Genomic DNA, 19,298 nt, shown 5'->3' on the forward strand with positions numbered 1-19,298 from the left:
GAACCACATGCTTGGTTGCAACAAGTATGCTTGGTCAGTCTTACGAAAATGGAGACTGAAGTGGCCGACGACGCTTTGCGATTGCGCCAATGAACAAGTCAACGATGCGATCAAGTCCTGGTGTCGTTTCATTCATATGAAGCGGAGCAACCTGTACCGTGGATCCACCTGTTACAGGCAGCGAAAACATCCGCGCAAGAGCCATCTGCTTGGTGCCCTCATTTCTCGGAGACCCTTGGACTTCTGTAGTGACAAGCCTTGCCCAGCAGTGACAAGCTTCGAAGGATTCGAGCTTGACTACGAGTCGTGTGCGAATCCTCCGATGGTCCCACCTATCCCACCTATCACTACGTTCCACCGTCGTTGAAGCTCTTGTATAAAGATCTGGTGCTGTCACCTCTCCGGAGCCTCATCAAGTCACTCATTCATTCACTTCTCACACAACAGCCTTACATTCATTTCCAAAATCACTCTTTCCAAACTACATTCATCATGGTTGCCTTTGCACTCACATCCCTCCTCCTCAGCGCTGGCGCGCTCGTCTCTGCTGCTCCTTCGAGCCTGGACACTCGTGCGAGCTGCACATTCTCCGATGCTGCTGCCGCCATCAAGGGCAAGGCTTCTTGCACTGCCATTGTCATCAAAGACATGACAGTCCCAGCAGGAACCACTCTTGACTTGACGAAGCTTAAGTCGGGTACTACTGTTACCTTCCAGGGCACCACCACATTCGGCTACAAGGAGTGGGAGGGTCCCCTCATCTCTGTTTCCGGAACCAACATCAAGGTCGTTGGTGCTGCTGGCCACCTCATTGATGGAAACGGTGCAAAGTGGTGGGATGGCAAGGGTACTAACGGTGGCAAGAAGAAGCCCAAGGTATGTTGGACCAAGAACTTCTACTGAGCTTTTGCTGACTTCGCAAGTTTTTCTACGCCCACTCCATGACCTCGTCCTCCATCACCGGACTCAACGTCAAGAACACCCCTGTCCAGGGTTTCTCCGTTAACGGCGCCAAGGACCTTACCCTTGACAAGATCACCATCGACAACACTGCTGGTGACGTGACCAACGGTGGCCACAACACCGACGCCTTTGATGTTGGTAGCTCCACTGGTGTCTACATCACCAACGCCAACATCAAGAACCAAGACGACTGCTTGGCTGTCAACTCCGGTACTGACATCCACTTCACTGGTGGAACCTGCTCTGGTGGTCACGGTATCTCCATCGGCTCCGTTGGTGGTCGCAGCGACAACGTAGTCAAGAACGTCGTCATCTCTGACAACACTATTGTCAACTCTGACAATGGTGTCCGCATCAAGACCGTCTCTGGCGCCACTGGTTCCGTCTCTGGCGTTACCTACAAGAACATCACTCTCAAGAACATCGCCAAGTACGGTATCGTCATCCAGCAAGACTACGAGAACGGCTCCCCCACTGGCAAGCCCACTACCGGTGTCCCGATCACTGACCTCACTATTCAGAACGTCAAGGGTACTGTCGCCGCCAAGGGCACTGACATCTACATCCTTTGCGGTAAGGGTAGCTGCTCCAACTGGACCTGGTCTGGCAACAGCGTCACTGGTGGAAAGAAGAGCACTAGCTGCTCCGGTATCCCTACCGGCGCTTCTTGCTAAGTGCTGAGACGAGGATTGGGGCATGATGAAAAGCATCATGGAGTAATGTTTAGGTGTGGCAGGGAGGGCCTGTGGCTCTTCCCTTTTCTCTTGTATCTATTTTTTTTTTCACCGTATATATCAATCTACCACGACAGCTTATGCTGCTCTGCAGATCTTAGTTCTACGTCCATTGCGCAGAGAAGTATGCTCGCTCTCACAGTTGACCAATGTTCCAAACAAGGTCAAGATGATGTTCATTATGGTAGATGTTCCGTAGAATGGTTGCAGATGGGAGTGTTGTTCTCGTCATTTCGCACCTTGCTTCCAAACCAGGATATCGTCATCATGATTCTCGGGTTCTGCTTATCAGCGCTATCCTTCGTCTCCACAGCTTCTTCCATCTACGCCCTAGGCGGCAGTACAGTAGGCACCGGACCCCTAGTCGTCGTCCTGGGTAACTCCGGCACGGCAATAGTAGGCACGCAAGCGCATGCACTACTGACCTTCGCCACCACATCTTCCCCAGCGCACGCTTCCCTCGCAAACTCTGGAACAACTTGTACGTCATCGATCAATCTCTGCGTGAAGTTACCGCAGAATTCCTGCGAAGCGTCCAGTCTGCCTTCAACATTTGCTGTACGCATTGACGCAAGACAAGAGTCTGCCTCGCAAACTGCTGGCTTCGCACACTCTTTACTAGTCATCTTGACTACGAAACTACCGCGCTCGATGGTGTGTACGAAGATGAAACCGCTTTTGAAATTGGCGTAACTGGACCATGAGCCCAGGAAAGCTACAGTGCCGCCGCCTTCATTCTCGTCATCTTCGGGATATATGTCAAAGAAGCCTGCTTCACAAATGCTGTTGCCGCTTGGGTCCTGCGTGATGGAATGAATGTCCAGAACATTTAGTCCGTTTCCGTAGTTCGATTGGTAGAGATGGTCACCGACAACGTATTGGTTATGGTCGATACTACGGCGTTTTCCTTCGTAGTTTCCAGAGTAGAACGGATTTTCCAAGTCTCTGATGTCAAATATGTGGGTCGTACTAGATGTAAGTGTACGAAATCAGTCTATGTCTCATATGCAGCTCATACAGGAACACTTACGGCAGACCCTGCGTCATGGGCCCAACGCGGGCATCGCGCTCATCGAATTCGTCGTCAAGGAAGAGGTATTCTTGCCAGGTCGCATTATTGACAACGCCCTGATGCACATATTCTGCACCGGGGTATGTAGTGCGGGAGATGATATTGGTGGTGTTGCCAGCTTTGTCGGTCACGTCGTAAATGGTAAGAGTGTCTTCGTTGTAGCCATAGCAAATGTCGCGCCCATAGTATTTTTTGTCTGGTCCGCGGTAAACGATACATTCGGCATCATGGACGTATCCATCTGCGGCTGCGCAGCCAGGGCTTGTAGGGTTACTTGGGTCGCTCATGTCAATGTAGATTAGACCTCCTCGGCATGGCAAGTCACCACGAACACGAATAGTCTCATTGCCGCCGACGGAACCGACTGCTACGGCGTAGTTGAGCTCTTCGTTGACGACAATGTTGTGGGTCCGGCCAACCGGGAGGGCATTCCAATCATCGCTCAGCCCCCAATGGCCAGTCAGATCCTCTTGGGTGAAGTTCACAGGCTCACTCCCATCGATATCAAGCAACTTCTTCATGTCAAATATCTGAACACCGTGGTTGATGGCCTCGCTACCAATGACGGCGTAGTCCCTCATCACGCGAATCTCACGCCAGCGGGATCCGATAGGGTCAAAAGGAGGCAGGCGACCGAGATAGATGAGCTTCCCTTCACTGCTGATTTCCGCAAAGGCCGTGCCATCAAATTGACCGATTGCTACGAACTCGCGTCCAGCTTCGGATGTCCAACCCCAGGAAGAGGATCCTTGGCCTTGAGAGCTGCCGAGGAGGGAATGTGGAAGGAAATGGTAGAGATCGATCTTCGCATGTCAGCAATTCGAGAAACGTTCTAAGTTCGAGTAGACCAACATTATGGCATTTGAATGTGTTATTGGAGTCACCAGGGACTGCAGCAGCAAAGCCATTCTCACACGACGTATAACCAAGTTCGGGATACCGGGTGCTATCCATCTCTCCAGAGGCGATTTCAGCATCCCATTGCGCCTAGCCGTGTTAGTCAAGAACCAGTAACTTCAATTGCAGTAATGAAAGCGTACCGTCTTCATTGCCATGATCCTCGCATGCACCGTTCCATCAGCATACTCTTCCGCAGTACCCAAGGCAGCAGCATTACTCAACCCAACCAATGCAGAACCAATAATCGACAGCGAAGATAGGTGAACCATGGTGACAACGACTCTCAATCAGACTGGTCGTTTGAAAGGTTCCTAGACATCTTCTGCCCCAGACTCCCCACACCTTCATATACTCTTTACTCATCTTCCTACGGATAACCCACGAGCCGATATCCTCCTTGGTCCTGCAACTACATTTACTACCACATCTGATAAACCTGTTAATCTCTTAGCCAATGCCCAGCTAGGATTCAAAAGATCCTAGTCCGTCAGCACTGATGCCCCGGTTAAGAAGGTCGCTAGATACGATTGCTTGGACAGAGTACGACTGCTTGGTGACCAAGACCCCAGTTGTCGGTAACTCCTACTCCACATTACTTTCCGTATTCCTAATGGTTGGAGCTAGCCCTTGGCCAACGTTGAGCGGTACTTGGCGGTCATCGGCGCCGAAGGTAAGGTCTAGGCACGGCCTTGGAAGTCTGGACGGAATTGCTTTACCCCGCTCCGCTATGGCGGTGGGTAGCTGTCATTGAGGCTCTTCAGTCCCTTACCCTGCCTCAGGCTCGGTTAGTCTTATTATTCACTTTGCTGTGTCGCAAAATATTATGATACAATCAATGTTTGCTGCGTTTGTCAAATGTGATTGGAAACAATACACCATACGGTCATCTACATTGTTAACCTCGAGATCTGTATGCTATGCGTGGTACGCTGGTACCCGCTTGATCAATTTGGTAATCTGATACGTAACTCGTTACCTCGTCAGACGAAACGAGTGTGGCCCTCCAATCCGGCTTCCTTTCGCTCAAGAAGCACTCTTGCAATGTGCTCGACCTAGACTCGCAGCCGCGAAGTCTACTGTATGTTCAAAAAGCCTAGCTTGTCGAACGCCCTTTCAAAAATGAGATCTTGAACAACAAAGCAACAAAAAGCAACGCTAAAATGCATTGGACAGGTCGCGATCGTAGCGGACTGGAAAGTCACAGCTACGTCAGTGAGGCTCTGTCCTCACCCTACGCATACCGTTGGAAAACGCTTAACTCATCGGTGCCAGCCGGTTGACAATGGGGTATAATGCTTTTGGTAGACTCGCAAACGCCATGTTATAACCCTGAGGAGACTAAGGAAAAATATCGGCCGTTATTGTGGTGTGGGTTGAAGGCGAGAAGGCGGACGGAATGGCATCCGTGTTCGAAGCTGGTACAGATCGAAAACACTGAGCTTTGGACGCTCTCCGCTAGTTTATGTACTAGCGGGGAGCCTTGAGATCTCAGTTCTATGACTTTACATTTACGTTTCGACACTTTAACGCCAGCCATTTTGACTAAACTGCTGAGTGCCAAGGGACGATCTTGCATCGTTCATGTTAAGCGCAGGGTCCATGAAAGACTGTGACCAATCCTCTTGGTGCATCAACTCGTCGAAAGGCATGTTGTTTGATGCTTGCATTGGCATACCGTGCTGGGGTGGATAGCCGCGGTATTGCTGGGCACCTTGCATCATATACATGGGCATTGAGGTAAAAATCTGGGCTTCGCTTTCCATGTGTCGAGCTGGTGCATGAGGCATGCTAGTAGGAGCGAACATGGCGGGATGTCCTTTCAGATCCATGCTAGTTGGAAGCGGGGTGGGGTGACCGCTGACAGGAGTGCCTGTGCTGCGGTCAAATGCTTGAGGGTGCTTGTTCTCGAAAGCAGTCATTGGTTGGTTCGGATAGGCGAGCGGATCGGCAGAGGGAAACATCATAGTCGAGATGTCTGCGATCGGAACATTGAGACCCGAAGGGTCAGCCAGGGGATTGCCCAAACTTGCCGGACCGAAGGCAGAAGAAGTTGGTTGCGAATCGTGAATAGGAGCCAAACCAAAACTTGGCAGACTATCGTTAGAGGATGTGGGCGTGAGGCCTGGCACACCATCGAAAAGGTTTGGGTTGGAAACTGAGTGTGCTGGGTACGAAGAGCCCAGGCCAAGGCTGCCAAAATCCGGGTTGTGGGATTCGAATGACTGTGTCTGACCGGCAGTCTTGACATTGGGGATACTGTCTGGATAGGTGCTCGCACGTCGTGGGCCTGCAGCATCGTTTTGCGCGAAAAAGGTAGGACGAGTTCCCATGGTATGTGGCGAACTTCCTTGTCGACGTTTCCTTGAAGCAATAATCTCTCCACCATGCCTAATTGATTCGGGAAGACGCTCAAACATGCCCTGTAGGATATGGTTAGCTCTGTTACATATATGTGGTTGGTAATGCATCTACCTTTAACGCAATGCTGCACCTATCTGCTGCCAGGCTTCTTTTAGCAAAGTACGCCAAGACTTCTTTGCCTTCAACAGCGTCCCGCAAAAGCTCGAAGCTAGTGGAGCTTGTCGGGTTTTCCAAGACAAAGTACAGGATCGATACGATTGCGAAAAATGTCGTGTACATCGAAAACCAATATGCCCCAGCCAGGTGACCCCGTTTACGCATCTCTGTCGAAATATGGATGATGTTACGTGAAACATTGACGCATGCAGAAGCGCAAGCGAACGCCCTTTGATCAACTGTGTTGACGTTATATGATTGCGATACATAGTGTAGGAATGGCCGATAGAGCAGGAGTTGAGCATGTCCGAATGCCATGCGAAGAAGTTGTTGAACTCTGGTACAAATGTCAACAGCCATGACAGTCGACGTTGGCGACCAACTTACCTTTTAATGATTGATGGGGCATCGCCGCCAGGCTTGAGCGCAACAGGCAACTCATCGAGCCATCTCGCAAGATCCTGTTCGATTTCGCGAATTTTGGAGTAGCCCACAGAGTAGGTTACGGAGTTCTTTGCGCCTGATTGTGTTCCCTTAATTGGGTACACATACTTGCAGATCTTATTCAGAATTTGCACGAGACGCGTGTGAGCGTTGAAAGCTGCCATGACTGAAATACTTCCTTCAGGCATGGGCAGAATTTCTGTCTCCGTAATATACTCGTCATCCACCTCGATTGGCCACTCCTGGTCAATGTCCTCGTCATCCAGAAAGCGTGGCAAACCAAGCATTGCTCCCACATACGTGTCCATCCTTCGAATTACCCAGAAAATTCGTTTGCGCGTTTCCGCCTCGATAGGGTTGAACTTGACATTGAAAGACCGGTGTAAACCCATGCGCAAAGCTGAGCGTAGAGCAACGCCGATATATGCATAGCACGTGCTGAGCTTCGCAGATGATTGCAGAAACTGGATCATGAAAATGATGGCTTGAAGCGAAGTAAGATCTCTGCAGTCAGTAATGTCCAAAAGTTGGCGCGAAGCTTTGAAGTACTTGAGTCTGTGGCACGTTAGCCTCTGCAAAAAGGGGCGTCTGGAAAATGTGGTGCATACCCCTCGTCGGTAAGCACGTCATAGCTTGCTACATCAGTCGCTATATCATTCTCTGAGTATAGTTTGCCCAAGGCCAAGACAGAATAGAACAAGGGCAGGAAGCTGGTCTCGGCAGTGCCGTAGTTCTCAGAAGAGACTTGATAGAGGCGGTCCATCTGCTTGTAAAAGGTAGGAAGATGAACAACGCGCAGCATAGCGCTATACTGGATTATGGCACTGTCACAGAGGATGCGCGCATTTGCCTTAGTGGGTAAAGGCACGTTGACAGGTCCTGCAGTAGATCCAGTGATGGACAGGGAACTAGGAGAAGGCGGTTCATGGGACATGGTTCGGTGGCGGAGAGACGGCGACTCGTCCGAAGGGATTTGGAACATATCATCAAATTGTCTTAGACCCCTCATGAAGCTGAGTCCTGAGGAATGACCCTGATAATCCCAATTGCCCTCCTCATCCAGATCAAGCTGGCCAGTGGCTTTGACCATGGCCTCAAGATGGGAATCTGGCTGTTCGTCACCGTGGACTGGTCCTTGATGGTGCGGGATCCGAGGGTCTCCAGGCATCACTGGAGGCCGCGGAGCCGGTTGTGGCAGCTGTGGTAGCAAGCCATTCTGAAGGTGGGCGTCAATGGCGGGGTCATTCAAATCGACCGTGGGCAGGACGACGTGAAGCAGCGCTTTTGCACGTTTGAGCTGGCTCTCCAGAGCCTCGATATACTGGGGAGTCGCATTGCGGCGGCGATTCGAGGGCTGATCATATGTGCTGGTAGAGTGTCAATTACAGGTGTTACAGGCTACTTGCAGACAGACATAATATTTACCATTCTGCGGAGCGTTAGCATGTGTCCAAGGTGGGCAATTTCAAGATAGCGGGACACGTACCATAGCTGTAGACGGTGCAGTGGGTGCATGGCTGCTTGCCATCGCATTTGATCTTCTTGCGTCGACATTCGTCGCAAGCACGCGTCACACGACGCCGCTTCTGGGGTTGCGGTTTCGGTGCCTGATCATCCCCTACGTCATTGGTTTCCGAGTTTTCCTCGCCAAACTCAGAGACGTCTTCTTGGTGATTGTCGAAGGGGCCCGAGCGGCCCGCGTCTGCTGGAAGGCTCTCAGTTGTTGTGAGGGCCGGAGAAGTCATGGGTGTCGGGAAGGAGAATGTGGCCAGCTGTGGCTGGGGGGGAACGCTGCGACTAAGAGCAAAAGTGGTGGATGCTCGTGACAGGGGTGTGAAGACGGCGGAGAAGCTTGTGGGTCAAGGATTAGAGTTAGGCTAGCGCCGTCGCATGGCACCGTCCCGCCCTTTTGCACGCCGGAATCGAATCGTTGGACTCCGCCGAGTCGTCCGCTTTTCACTTCTCACCTGCGAGCCAAGCCCAGTATTGGTGCATTCATCTCGGCGACCGCACCTGTCTGCCTTTATTGACTGCCCCAAGGCTTCATAACACGTCCTCGACAGCTTCTGCTCAGACAGCATGCACACCGCCACCTGCCTGGCCCCACCTCTCGACGTTTCCATTCACAAAGACCAGAGTCGCCAAGTCGTCAAGCACAGCAATGCTGACCTCTACCCTGTGGCGTCATACCGCTGCTGGCTGCTACCTTGCAGCGCCTATGGGTTGAGACACCTGGTGGGGGGTCCTGCTGAGACGCCACCCACGCCACCCAAGGTGTTGTAGAGCCCTGCATCCAAGCGAAGCCGAGCCTTCTCCATGGCTTTTTGCACACCAAACCTGCATTAGTTGTCTGATCCGCCAATCCGTTGCAACTTGTTCGTTCCCCGATATTCCTCGTGCGCTCTAAAGCCTCTCTATCGAGAAACGATCAGCCGCCACCAAACTCGGTTCCGTCATACAGCCAAGCGAGGACAATTACTCACCCCAGCCGTGGGCTGTCTCGGGCTCTCGTCCAGGGCGAGCTACCGAAAGCCTGTCTCCCCGCTCGCACCAGCCTTGCGCGACAGATCTTAGCGCCGGATAAAGTCGCCATGAACGTGACAGCGTGGCTTGACTGCGGCTGGTGACCCTTGCCATTACCTGCTGTACACCGGCGAGCAAACGTAACAAACCCAAGCCCTGCCCTGCCATTGACCGTATTCCAAACGAGAAGGTGCCTTCAACGTGATGAATTTATAGAGCAGCCCAGCTGTCACCATGGTAATGCCGGTACGAACCACAGTCCTGGACTCCTCCCAATTTTTCCAATGTCGGTTGGTCACCACCATCGATTTGCTCGAGCGCTCGGTGGGGCCGGCTACCGCTTCAGTTTCCCCATGAATACATTCTGCTAAGAGAACGAGCGTATTGGACCCGCCAAGTATAATCCTTTGAGATACGGAATGTCCTGAAAGAGCAGGCTCTGCTCAAGCAGTAGCGGTTCCTGCAGTTGCTCCCGGCAGCATGTCGGTTGATTCGTATATACCCGTTTGCGATGCTTGTCCATCGGGTCACTCACCACATATCCGTATGTACAGTATGCGAATTCCTTTGCTGTCGGAGATACCGACAATGCAGCCATGTCATACCGAGGCCCCTTGGCATTACTATGCTTCCAATTATCGACGCTTATACGTTGGTAATTGGAACACCCTACGCTTTTTAGTGGTGCTTATCTTGAATCACATGTGCCGACTTCCGGGTGACTCAGCAACTCGCTTAGAGCACCCCATTTTCGCTCACCATCATGCAGGTCACATCAAGTCCAATACGAATGCCGTTCGTCTGGTCAGGCTTTAGCCACAGCACTAGCCACATGGCCAAGAGCAAACACGTACGATGTCTCCTGCGTCTGCTCACTTGGGCCAACAGAAATGAGCCAAGCAGACTCAGGAGTGGCGCAAATTTGGTGGGGCGTATGGCCAAGGTATGGCGCAGTCTTGTGAAACGTGGCTGAAAATCCTCGAGGGGAGATTGTGTGCATGATGCCAAGCAGAAAATGCCTGGGGTCTGCTTCGTGATCGCATCAAGGTGTGGCGCGTGAAGCAAACTGTTGTTGCGACACAGACCACGTGGTTAGCTCCCGCAAGAGCATAAGTTGGCAATACGTGTGTGCGGGCTCATACGTAAAAGAAACAGCAAACTGACCGATCGCCGGTCGTTCAAACTTCATGGTTGGAATGCCAAATTTCGAAACAACTGTCGTGTTGCGAATCCTCAGAATATGCGATTGCCTAGGGATGCTGAGATGTGACGTTCACTGCAGATCTGGACTTTTCGTTCGATCGACAACATAAGCTTCGTATCCGTAGTAAGACCGTCATCGAGCCGCCGTATCTTAATGATCAGCGCATCCTGTAATCTGATGGTAATCCTGAACGAAAATTCTGTACATTTGCTACGTCTGCCACTACCAATGAACCTCAGGCTCAAGAACACTGTAGCCGATGCAAGCTTCAGCCCTATATTAGTCTTGTTTCTTCTCGCAAATCCGACTTCGGCCAAACTGAACCAGTCTAAGATCCGCCAGTGGAACGTCTTCTCTACGCATTGACGTAGTCGACAATCTCGATCCGGTGGCCAGGACAGTTCCAGTCCTCCGACTTGGTGCGGCAGCCACACCCACTAAAGCGTTAGTCGAAATGGAGAGTTCTGGACTCGATATCACCGAGCGGAATCCCAAACATAGGCTCTGTGTGACCATACATAAGGGCGATCATGGAAAAACTTAGGACTGAAGATTGTGCTTTGAACGTAAGTTGGAAGATACGATGAGCCCGGAAGTGGACGGCTAGGCTTCAGCCATGATTTATCATACTCTATGTGATGAATTAATGGCTATCCTGGCCGTGCACAGAAAGTGAATTTGTTGGGAAGCAAACGAGAGACCGGTGCAGTCTGTTGGTTGTCGCAAATGCAACACTCTTCTCCAGCATGGAAAATAGAGCCAAATGGTCATGAAGTACTAGCTCGGGTTTGCGCGGCTATCATCAACCGTCTGTACAAGTCTACGAAGACTGGTCTTAGGAATATCGATTCAGTACCCCTATCCGGCTGTAATGTGGCCGACATGTAAAACTGCTTCTTTGCTGTAGGCTACACGCGGTTTCTTCCTTGTTTATATAGAACTGGTACACGTCTGTCCTCAGTCATGGGGAAACCGCTGAAGAACCACGTGAGAGGGGACTGAGCGTGACCATTACTACGAATCTTGAAATGATATCTCACTGCTCTGGAAGGTTTTGTTGCGAAGTAGAGCGTGGCAGGTGCTGTTATCATTCCTTAAGGTTGCAGCGAATAGATGCCGCAGAAGAGGCTGCAAGAGCTTGATGAAGTTGTGCTTGCCGAAAACGGGTATGATGTGACGGAAACTCAATGCGGTACTACCAAGCAGGCGCAGCAATCATGCGATAGGACGCGATTATGTCAATTCAATGAGACTTTTGGAATCTTTCACAGATACCAGAGCACACAAGATCGCGAATTCGTTCCTCTATGAATCTTGAAACCCTCATTCCTTGGAGATAGTAATGATTACGACAATACATCATAGTGAAAACGAGACAGTCCCCAGGGAATAGGTAACGTTGAGAAACACACCTAGATAGCAGCGTTCAAGGAGCTTATCTCTATTATCCGGGTTGAAGCAAATATACATGCGCGACAAGACAATCTGGCCAAAATACAAAGACTGCTGATCATCCAGGCAAGTCCAATGGAGTCTGCAAACAGTTCTTGTGTGAAACAGTAACGGATCCAGTAGTAAGATGAAGCCGTGTAACAGAAGTGCTAAGCCGCCTGTGTTGGAGCTGCAACGATTAGAAGGATCGGTAACTGTCAAAGGAAACTCGACCCGGGTACAAGACGACGACGGTGTTTCAAAATCGATTGCCCAGAAGATTGCAGCTCCTTTCCCTTGTTGCGGCAATGGCTATCCTACTGTTCTCGCTGCAGATGCAGCCTCGTATTGTGCTCTCATGCCGGGCGCGAGAGTAGTGGGCAGAGACTGCAGAAGTGCAGCGACTGGTTGCCATGGCCATAGTAGCTAGGCTACGTAAATCGTTCGAAAGCAAGCCGCTTAGATATGCACGACGGCTCAAGACGTGCATCGTGTTTTCATGGGGCGCTGGCCGCCGCTGCTGTGCAAAGCGTGGTGATGTGCAGGTGCGAGTGGTGTTCGAGATGGCAGTCACGCTAACGGGTCCGTGCACCACAAAGTCGAATATTGAATTCGCTTAGTCCTGAGCCACCTGGAATTCGCATCTCTCGAGCTCTCCATCACGACAACTAACCTCACAGCACACCGGAGTCGAGCAAAATGTCGACCTTCGAACCCGTCATTGTACGTACGCCCCGATAGACGCAACCCGATATGCCCAGTACTGGCCTTCGCATTCCGCGGCGATGCCAGCCTCCAATTCCGTCAACAATACGCATTCTTCCATGGAACGTCTCGCTGACAGCGCACGCAGGTCATCGACGGCAAGGGCCACTTGCTCGGTCGCCTCGCCAGCACCGTCGCCAAGCAGCTCCTCAACGGCCAGAAGATCGTTGTTGTGCGATGCGAGGCCCTCAACATCTCCGGCGAGTTCTTCCGCGCCAAGTGTACGTACACTCACCGAACGAGCGAGCGAGACAAGGAGCAAGCCCTGGAGTGCAATTGAGAGTATGGGGCTACAAGGAGACGATGTGGTCGACAATATGCACAGTGCTTGCTCTTTGGCTGAGCGCTCTCGGGATATGTTTCTGGAAAGACGGCAACTGACAGGGTCATACAGTGAAGTACTCTGCTTTCCTGCGCAAGCAGACCCGTTACAACCCCACTCGCGGTGGTACGTCTTCCTGTCCATGCATTGCGCATTCGCAGTCAAAACTCGAATGCGTGACCTGCCACGGCACGTGTGCTAATTCATACTCCAGGTCCCTTCCACTTCCGCGCTCCTTCCAAGATGTTCTGGCGAACCGTCCGTGGTATGATTCCTCACAAGACTCCCCGCGGTAAGGCCGCTATGGAGCGCTTGAAGACCTTCGAGGGTGTTCCCGCTCCCTACGACAAGAAGAAGCGCGTCGTTGTTCCCCAGGCCCTGAGGGTACTGAGGCTCAAGCCCGGACGCAAGTACTGCACTGTCGGTCGTCTCGGTCACGAGTTCGGCTGGAAGTACCAGGACGTCGTTGCCCGGTATGTCACATGTACCAAGTTCAGGCAGTTCAAATTTGCTAATTCACATACAGTCTTGAGGAGCGCAGGAAGGTCAAGGGTGCCGCCTACTACGAGCGCAAGAAGGCTGTCCGACGGCAGTTGGCTGAGGCCAAGAAGACGGCCAATGTCGACTCCAAGGTCCAGCAAGAGCTCACATCCCTCGGATACTAGAAATCGGCAGTCGATGAACAGTGTCGGTTTCAGTTTCGGTGACGTGGTTCGGCGTGGATTGCATTGGGCTCATGGGATGTTTATTTCCTCTACTATACTCCGACCATTTGAAAGGGTGTCCAGGCTAAAAGAGCACATCAATACCAGGGTGCTTACGTGTTCATGGGTCTCTTCGCGGTCGGTCTGCTGTGTCTTCAGGTACTCTTCCGGCTAGAAGCAATACGAAATGAAAAATCCCAGCTGATGTAAAGCATGGTGACGGCGTTGAGCGTTCAGCAATAGACTTGTGGTTATGTCAATTGACTTACGATTCCCCTTGAGTAAAACATGCACGCTTCAAGTGACACAGTGTCTTGCATAGCACTCGGACTCACCATGCGCATCCGATCCGACACGCACGAAAGGACGGAGAAGGTAGACAGCCTTACTGACGGTTAACCTCGGCTGTGACGTCGTGCCGCAACGGAACCGGAACCCTTCCCCAGATTTCCCCAATCCATGGTTGTAAGCCTCAACATCAGCTACCGTTGCACCCTGCAATACATGTATTAGATCGCTTCCAGGCAGTGGCTGCTCTAGAGAAGAGCTGAGATATATTTCTTCCTCCGTTCCTTACCCCTTGTTTGGTTTGCGCCTGTGAACCTTGGATCGCTCAAGACCTCGGACATCTCTCGCATCTCGTCCCATAGCGGAGCTACTCCGCACTCTTGCGTCTATAGCTTCAGCTCAGCCTGGACCAATCTGTAGATCGGTATTTCTGTTACGCGTATATAAGTTGTCGTTGTACCCATAGACCACTACATTGCCGTGCAGATACAATGGAGGGGGCCAAAGACCGTCTGAAGCAACTCGCGTCGCACTTCACCTCAGCGAACCCTGTCCCCGGACCTCCACCTATCCATCCTGGCGACAGCCACGAATACCATCACCGACACAACTTTCACACCCTCAGCCCCACATGGTTTCTCTGGCGCGCGGCGCAAATCGAGCCCGACGCGACGGCAATATACCACAAGACAGCAAACAACAAGATCCTACGGCGCTCCTACGCTGAAGCTGCGGATCGCGCACGAGGGCTGGCATACTATCTGAGGAAACACGGATATAAGAGAGTCGGTATACTGTCGACAAATACTCCAGCCTTTTTGGAGAGCACATTCGGCATCGCAGCGGCAGGAGGTGTCAATGTCGCGATCAATTATCGATTGAAGCACGATGACATCAGCTACATTTTCCAGCACTCGGATGTTGATATGATTATTGCGGATGCCGAGTTTGTGGGATTATTGGACGAGTACAAGAAAGAGAGACCAAGCATACCGATATTGGTCGATACTGATACGGACGCGACCGAAGGCGAGCTCTCAGGCCCTTTCGACGATGCAGTACTCGAAGGACTGAAGTACGATATCGAACAGGGCGGCAAAGGCTGGGCTGGTCTAGAGGCGCAGGCAAAGGACGAGGAGGATGTCATGGCACTTGCATACACTAGTGGGACAACGGCACGACCAAAGGGAGTCGAATATACACATCGCGGCGTCTACCTCGCTGCAATGGGCAATGTTATTGAATCCGGACTAAACTATCACACAGGCCGTGCAAAGTATCTTTGGACTCTTCCCATGTTCCATGCCACCGGTTGGACCTTCCCATGGTCTGTAACTGCCGTGCGAGGAACACACTACTGCCTCCGCAAGATTGATTACCCAGAGATCTGGCGCCTACTCAAGGAAGAAGGTATCACGCATTTCAACGCTGCGCCTACTGTCAACACCCTCCTTTGCGCGGCAAAAGAAGCAGAACGTTTACCTCAATCAGTGAGAGTGACTGTAGCGGCAAGCCCACCAAGCGCCTGGCTTTTTGAACAGATGTCAAATCTGAACTTGAATCCTGTACACGTCTATGGCCTTACGGAAACCTACGGTCCAATCACAAAAGGTTACCATATGCCTGAATGGGATATACTTCCGGAGAAAGTCAAATACGATCGTATGGCACGACAGGGTCATGGTTTCATCGTCGGCAAAGCGACGCGGGTCATCAAGACAGAGCAGCCAGAGGGCGTTCTCATCGACGTAGCAAGAAACGGTAAAGAGATAGGCGAAGTCATCTTCGAGGGCAACATCTGCGCGAAAGGATATTACAAGGATGCCGAGGCGACGCGTAAGTTGTGGGAAGGTGGCTGGTTGCATACGGGCGATTTGGCGGTTTGGCATCCAGATGGCGCAATCCAAATTCTGGATCGGGCGAAGGACATCATTATTAGTGGTATGTTGTTGCATCTCCTGAAATCGTCCTGTGTTTGCGTATTCTCTTTAGAACGGTATACTGACAATGCATCTCACAGGTGGTGAAAACATATCGAGTGTAGCTCTTGAAGCTATGCTTTCTACTCACCCCTCCATTCTCGAAGTCGGCGTGTGCGCCGTTCCTGATTCGCACTGGGGCGAACGACCCAAGGCTTTCGTTACCACGAAGGACGGAACGAACAGCGAAACCTTGGGTCAAGAAGTGATCCAATGGGCTAAGGAGAATAGTAATATCAGTCGATTTATGGTACCCAGAGAGGTTGTGGTTGTGAAAGAGCTGCCTAAGACGAGTACGGGTAAAATTCAGAAGAACGTTCTTAGGGAGTGGGCGAAGAAGGGCAGTGTCGAGTAGACTTGGTTTAACGGATATATTGTGTCTATTTGCGATATGTGCCACGTACATGTACGCGCCGCGTCACATATGAGAACATGCGAAAGCATGATGAGAAGGAAAGTAACCGACGCAGGATGTAGGTTAAATATATACAGAAGGTCAGTCATGTGAGATGAGTGCTAATTCCAATACCATGCTCAGTCATTTTTGGCCAAACAACAGTGATACGAGATTTGTTCGAAAGACGCATCGTCCTCTTCTCTCGTGAATACGAGCAAGATGTTTAGCAGCAGCAAGTTTATGTACCTTTTGTGACGTTGTGTTCGACGCGCTGGCTACCGACAATAAAAACGTTAAACGTGCAGAGGCAGCAGCCATAGCATATGCCAACCTGATAGTTCCTACACGAATGCCTCCACGTGTTCTGGTCACTTCATTGCTCCATTCACTGTCCATCCCGCGACTAGGTATCAATATTCTCACAACACCCACCCATTGACCCCAAAAGAACACTACATCAAACCAAGCTTGCGTTGCCATGAACACAACTACCCAATTTGGTGTCTAAAGCCCCTCATACCGCATCTTATATGTCTGCCATATCACTATATCAGCCGTTGCAAGTACCAATTTTCCCACAACTGCAACACCAATTGTTACTTTCCTCTGCAGCACCGGGCCACCGACGTTATCGCTAGCGGTAGTGATGAGATAACCAGTCCAGAAACATGTAGATATTACGAGAGACAGGGAAGCAAAGTATGGGAGAAGGGGTGCAGAGCCAGTTGGTGTTGCCTTAAACTATATGATATCAATACGTATACTCTAAAGGTTGATGATAGAATTAGAGTTCTACTTACGAGATCTGTGGCCCAGACAGTAGCCAAGATGGCGCTGATCAAGAAGACGGGTGCACAGATAGTCTCTGTCAGCGCGCGTGAGGCATGAGTGTGTTTTACGACGAGTCGATATTCGTTGGGGCGGGTGCGCTGCGTCGCCGCACCATAGGAAGGCAGAAGAGGTTCATTTGACATCGTTCAGAGCACGTTGTCTAGGTAAATATTGGAAATAGAATATCTGGGTGGGAAATGAGTGTTGAAGTCGGGGAAGAGAAGGCAGGGTAATCGAAGAGTGGTGGTGCAAATGAGTAAGGCTCAGCCTGATTGTGCTACTTCGTTACCTTTTACAAACGGCCTTTGTCATGCACTCGATGTTTTTACCGTTAAGAATGAAGGTCGGCCTGAAAGCAGATATGGATTTCTATTATGACCGATCAACCACAAACACATCATTCACCCACATTTGCACCATCAAGACCCCGGTAAGCAAATACGGCATCTCGAAGCTTGGTAGTAGTTGTGTCGATCCTATCATATCGACAGCATCGAAAATTGTGTATGTGTTTCTCTTTGCAGAAGACGGAAGTTGAAGGAAGTGTAGACATTTCCCCCGCAAGCGGTGAGATCTTAGTGATGTTGTGATATCGCTGAGTAAGGCTCACTTAACACAGATCGCCTGAGATGGCTCCCAGCACTTTGAGATACGTATTTGACAAAACAATCTTTTCTATATCCACTTCAAATGAAAAGTCTATCGTCAGTTACTCTAACGAAATGAACATGCCAAAACTGCTCTATGTGCCAGGATCCAGCAAAAACGCCTGGATCGTCTACCTCTTCCTTCTCTCTTCCTCTTCCCCCTTCTTCTTGGCCGCAGCCTTCTTCGCTTTCTCCATTCTCCCCACCGCAGCCTCAGCGCCAATTCCACCAAAGACCAGCCCAACACCAAGCCATTGCATGCCTGTAATCTCGTGGCCAAACCACCACACACTCCAAACCATTGTCAACATCTTTCTCGTAACTGTGACAGTAACAAGCAGCAACGAGCTGAAGTGAGCCAAGGTATGAAAGATGAAAACCTGGCCTATAGCGCCACAGGCTGAGAACATGAGGACGTCCCAGCCTACAGCGGGGTAGGTGGTTATGAAAGACAGCGCGTCGGAGAGTTCACCGGAGGTAGAACGGGGGTCGAGTCCGATCCAGGGAGCGAGGGGAGTGGAAGCGAGGAGCGGGGTGATGAGTAGGTATGAAACTGTCAATGCTGTAGACATGATGTTCTGCGCACACATCATTTGGGGCCCAGTGAAGCCTTTGAAACTGCTGAAGATGTGATCTTGAACTGTGTTGGTCAGACCGTCGAAAAGTAGATTGACACCGAGTAGAACAAGACCGATGGTTTGCGACGCGTCCGCACTGACACCTTTCTTGGCGGCCTTCTTCGCAGTTGACGGGCTGTGCAAGGTAAAGACGGCTACACCCAGTGTTACAAAACCAACGACAGCGTACTTGTACATTGGGTACCGCTTCTGGAAGAGCGAGATGTGGAGGAACATGACAGGTAGCAGCTTGCAGCTTTTAGCCAAGATGAAGGTGACATAGTCGATGTGCTTCAGACTTGCGTATCCGAAGGGAGAGGCGAGCGACGAGGTGACGGCGATTCCAAGGAGCGGCACCAGGATGTCTTTGGAAGGGAATATAGGGAGCACTTTGCGAAGGCCGGTTCTGGAGTCTTTCTTCGCGGAGAGGTTGAGATATAGGAGGCCGGTCATGGCAGCAAACGCAGATTGAACCGTATTGAGGAAGATGGAGTATGTGAAGCGTTCGTTGTTGGGACCGTGGGTGGTGGTCGTTAACCGCTCTTGGATCCATGCCCAAGTCATGCTGTCTTGCTGTCAGTCAGGGTCCTCGAATCCAATCTACCCTCGCGCCCTGTGACTTACAAACTCCCGTATATACCGGCGACGCAAATGACCAACTGGAACAGGCCTGCTTCCTTCTGCTCCTGGGGGTTGCGCGCATGGAGCTCCGCTTGCTCCTCCAGCTTCTGCTCGATCGCATGGACTGCGCCGTCTAATTGGTGATGCGCATTTCCATTGGCCCCTCCGTTGGTCTCGTTGACCTTGCGTCGGACTGCTTCTGCCATTGCGGGTGCTCTATCACGGTGGTCCCTCGATTGACGTATTGGCGATGATCTGGTGCAAGGGGCGCGCGGGCGGGACTATAGCTTGTTCTGGCGTATACAAAGGATCGGACAGCGCAGTGAAGAGCGCGCAAAG

At 51.2% G+C, this 19,298-nt stretch overlaps 7 protein-coding genes across 7 annotated transcripts; 3 read left to right on the top strand and 4 right to left on the bottom strand.

Annotated features, from left to right (window-relative positions):
* Window positions 1-492: 492 nt before the first annotated feature.
* On the top strand, window positions 493-1,637 carry GT037_003775 (endopolygalacturonase protein; the record flags this gene model as incomplete). The annotated part of the gene is made up of 2 exons (XM_038928822.1): window positions 493-876; window positions 924-1,637. The coding sequence occupies 2 exons, from the start codon at window positions 493-495 to the stop codon at window positions 1,635-1,637; spliced, it is 1,098 nt and encodes a 365-aa protein (XP_038788529.1).
* Window positions 1,638-2,020: 383 nt separating this feature from the next.
* On the bottom strand, window positions 2,021-3,938 carry GT037_003776 (uncharacterized protein; the record flags this gene model as incomplete). Its single annotated transcript, XM_038928823.1, has 4 exons — window positions 2,021-2,666; window positions 2,728-3,572; window positions 3,622-3,756; window positions 3,810-3,938. 4 exons carry the CDS (start codon window positions 3,936-3,938, stop codon window positions 2,021-2,023), a joined length of 1,755 nt encoding a protein of 584 aa, XP_038788530.1.
* A 1,254-nt stretch (window positions 3,939-5,192) lies between these two features.
* GT037_003777 (uncharacterized protein) lies at window positions 5,193-8,375 on the bottom strand (the record flags this gene model as incomplete). Its single annotated transcript, XM_038928824.1, has 6 exons — window positions 5,193-6,089; window positions 6,142-6,523; window positions 6,574-7,185; window positions 7,239-7,997; window positions 8,045-8,059; window positions 8,113-8,375. 6 exons carry the CDS (start codon window positions 8,373-8,375, stop codon window positions 5,193-5,195), a joined length of 2,928 nt encoding a protein of 975 aa, XP_038788531.1.
* A 4,112-nt stretch (window positions 8,376-12,487) lies between these two features.
* Window positions 12,488-13,540, top strand: GT037_003778 (ribosomal protein l13; the record flags this gene model as incomplete). Its single annotated transcript, XM_038928825.1, has 5 exons — window positions 12,488-12,511; window positions 12,642-12,774; window positions 12,948-13,001; window positions 13,090-13,348; window positions 13,402-13,540. 5 exons carry the CDS (start codon window positions 12,488-12,490, stop codon window positions 13,538-13,540), a joined length of 609 nt encoding a protein of 202 aa, XP_038788532.1.
* An 818-nt stretch (window positions 13,541-14,358) lies between these two features.
* Window positions 14,359-16,201, top strand: GT037_003779 (long-chain-fatty-acid-ligase; the record flags this gene model as incomplete). Its single annotated transcript, XM_038928826.1, has 2 exons — window positions 14,359-15,808; window positions 15,888-16,201. 2 exons carry the CDS (start codon window positions 14,359-14,361, stop codon window positions 16,199-16,201), a joined length of 1,764 nt encoding a protein of 587 aa, XP_038788533.1.
* Window positions 16,202-16,810: 609 nt separating this feature from the next.
* Window positions 16,811-17,217, bottom strand: GT037_003780 (uncharacterized protein; the record flags this gene model as incomplete). Its single annotated transcript, XM_038928827.1, has 2 exons — window positions 16,811-16,984; window positions 17,044-17,217. Coding segments are annotated over 2 exons (348 nt in total), but the record flags the coding sequence as incomplete, so codon positions are not given.
* A 635-nt stretch (window positions 17,218-17,852) lies between these two features.
* On the bottom strand, window positions 17,853-19,165 carry GT037_003781 (uaa transporter; the record flags this gene model as incomplete). The annotated part of the gene is made up of 2 exons (XM_038928828.1): window positions 17,853-18,903; window positions 18,963-19,165. The coding sequence occupies 2 exons, from the start codon at window positions 19,163-19,165 to the stop codon at window positions 17,853-17,855; spliced, it is 1,254 nt and encodes a 417-aa protein (XP_038788535.1).
* Between the last annotated feature and the right edge of the window lie 133 nt (window positions 19,166-19,298).

This window comes from Alternaria burnsii (assembly GCF_013036055.1).
Source record: "Alternaria burnsii strain CBS107.38 chromosome Unknown 730, whole genome shotgun sequence".
NCBI lineage: Eukaryota > Fungi > Ascomycota > Dothideomycetes > Pleosporales > Pleosporaceae > Alternaria > Alternaria burnsii.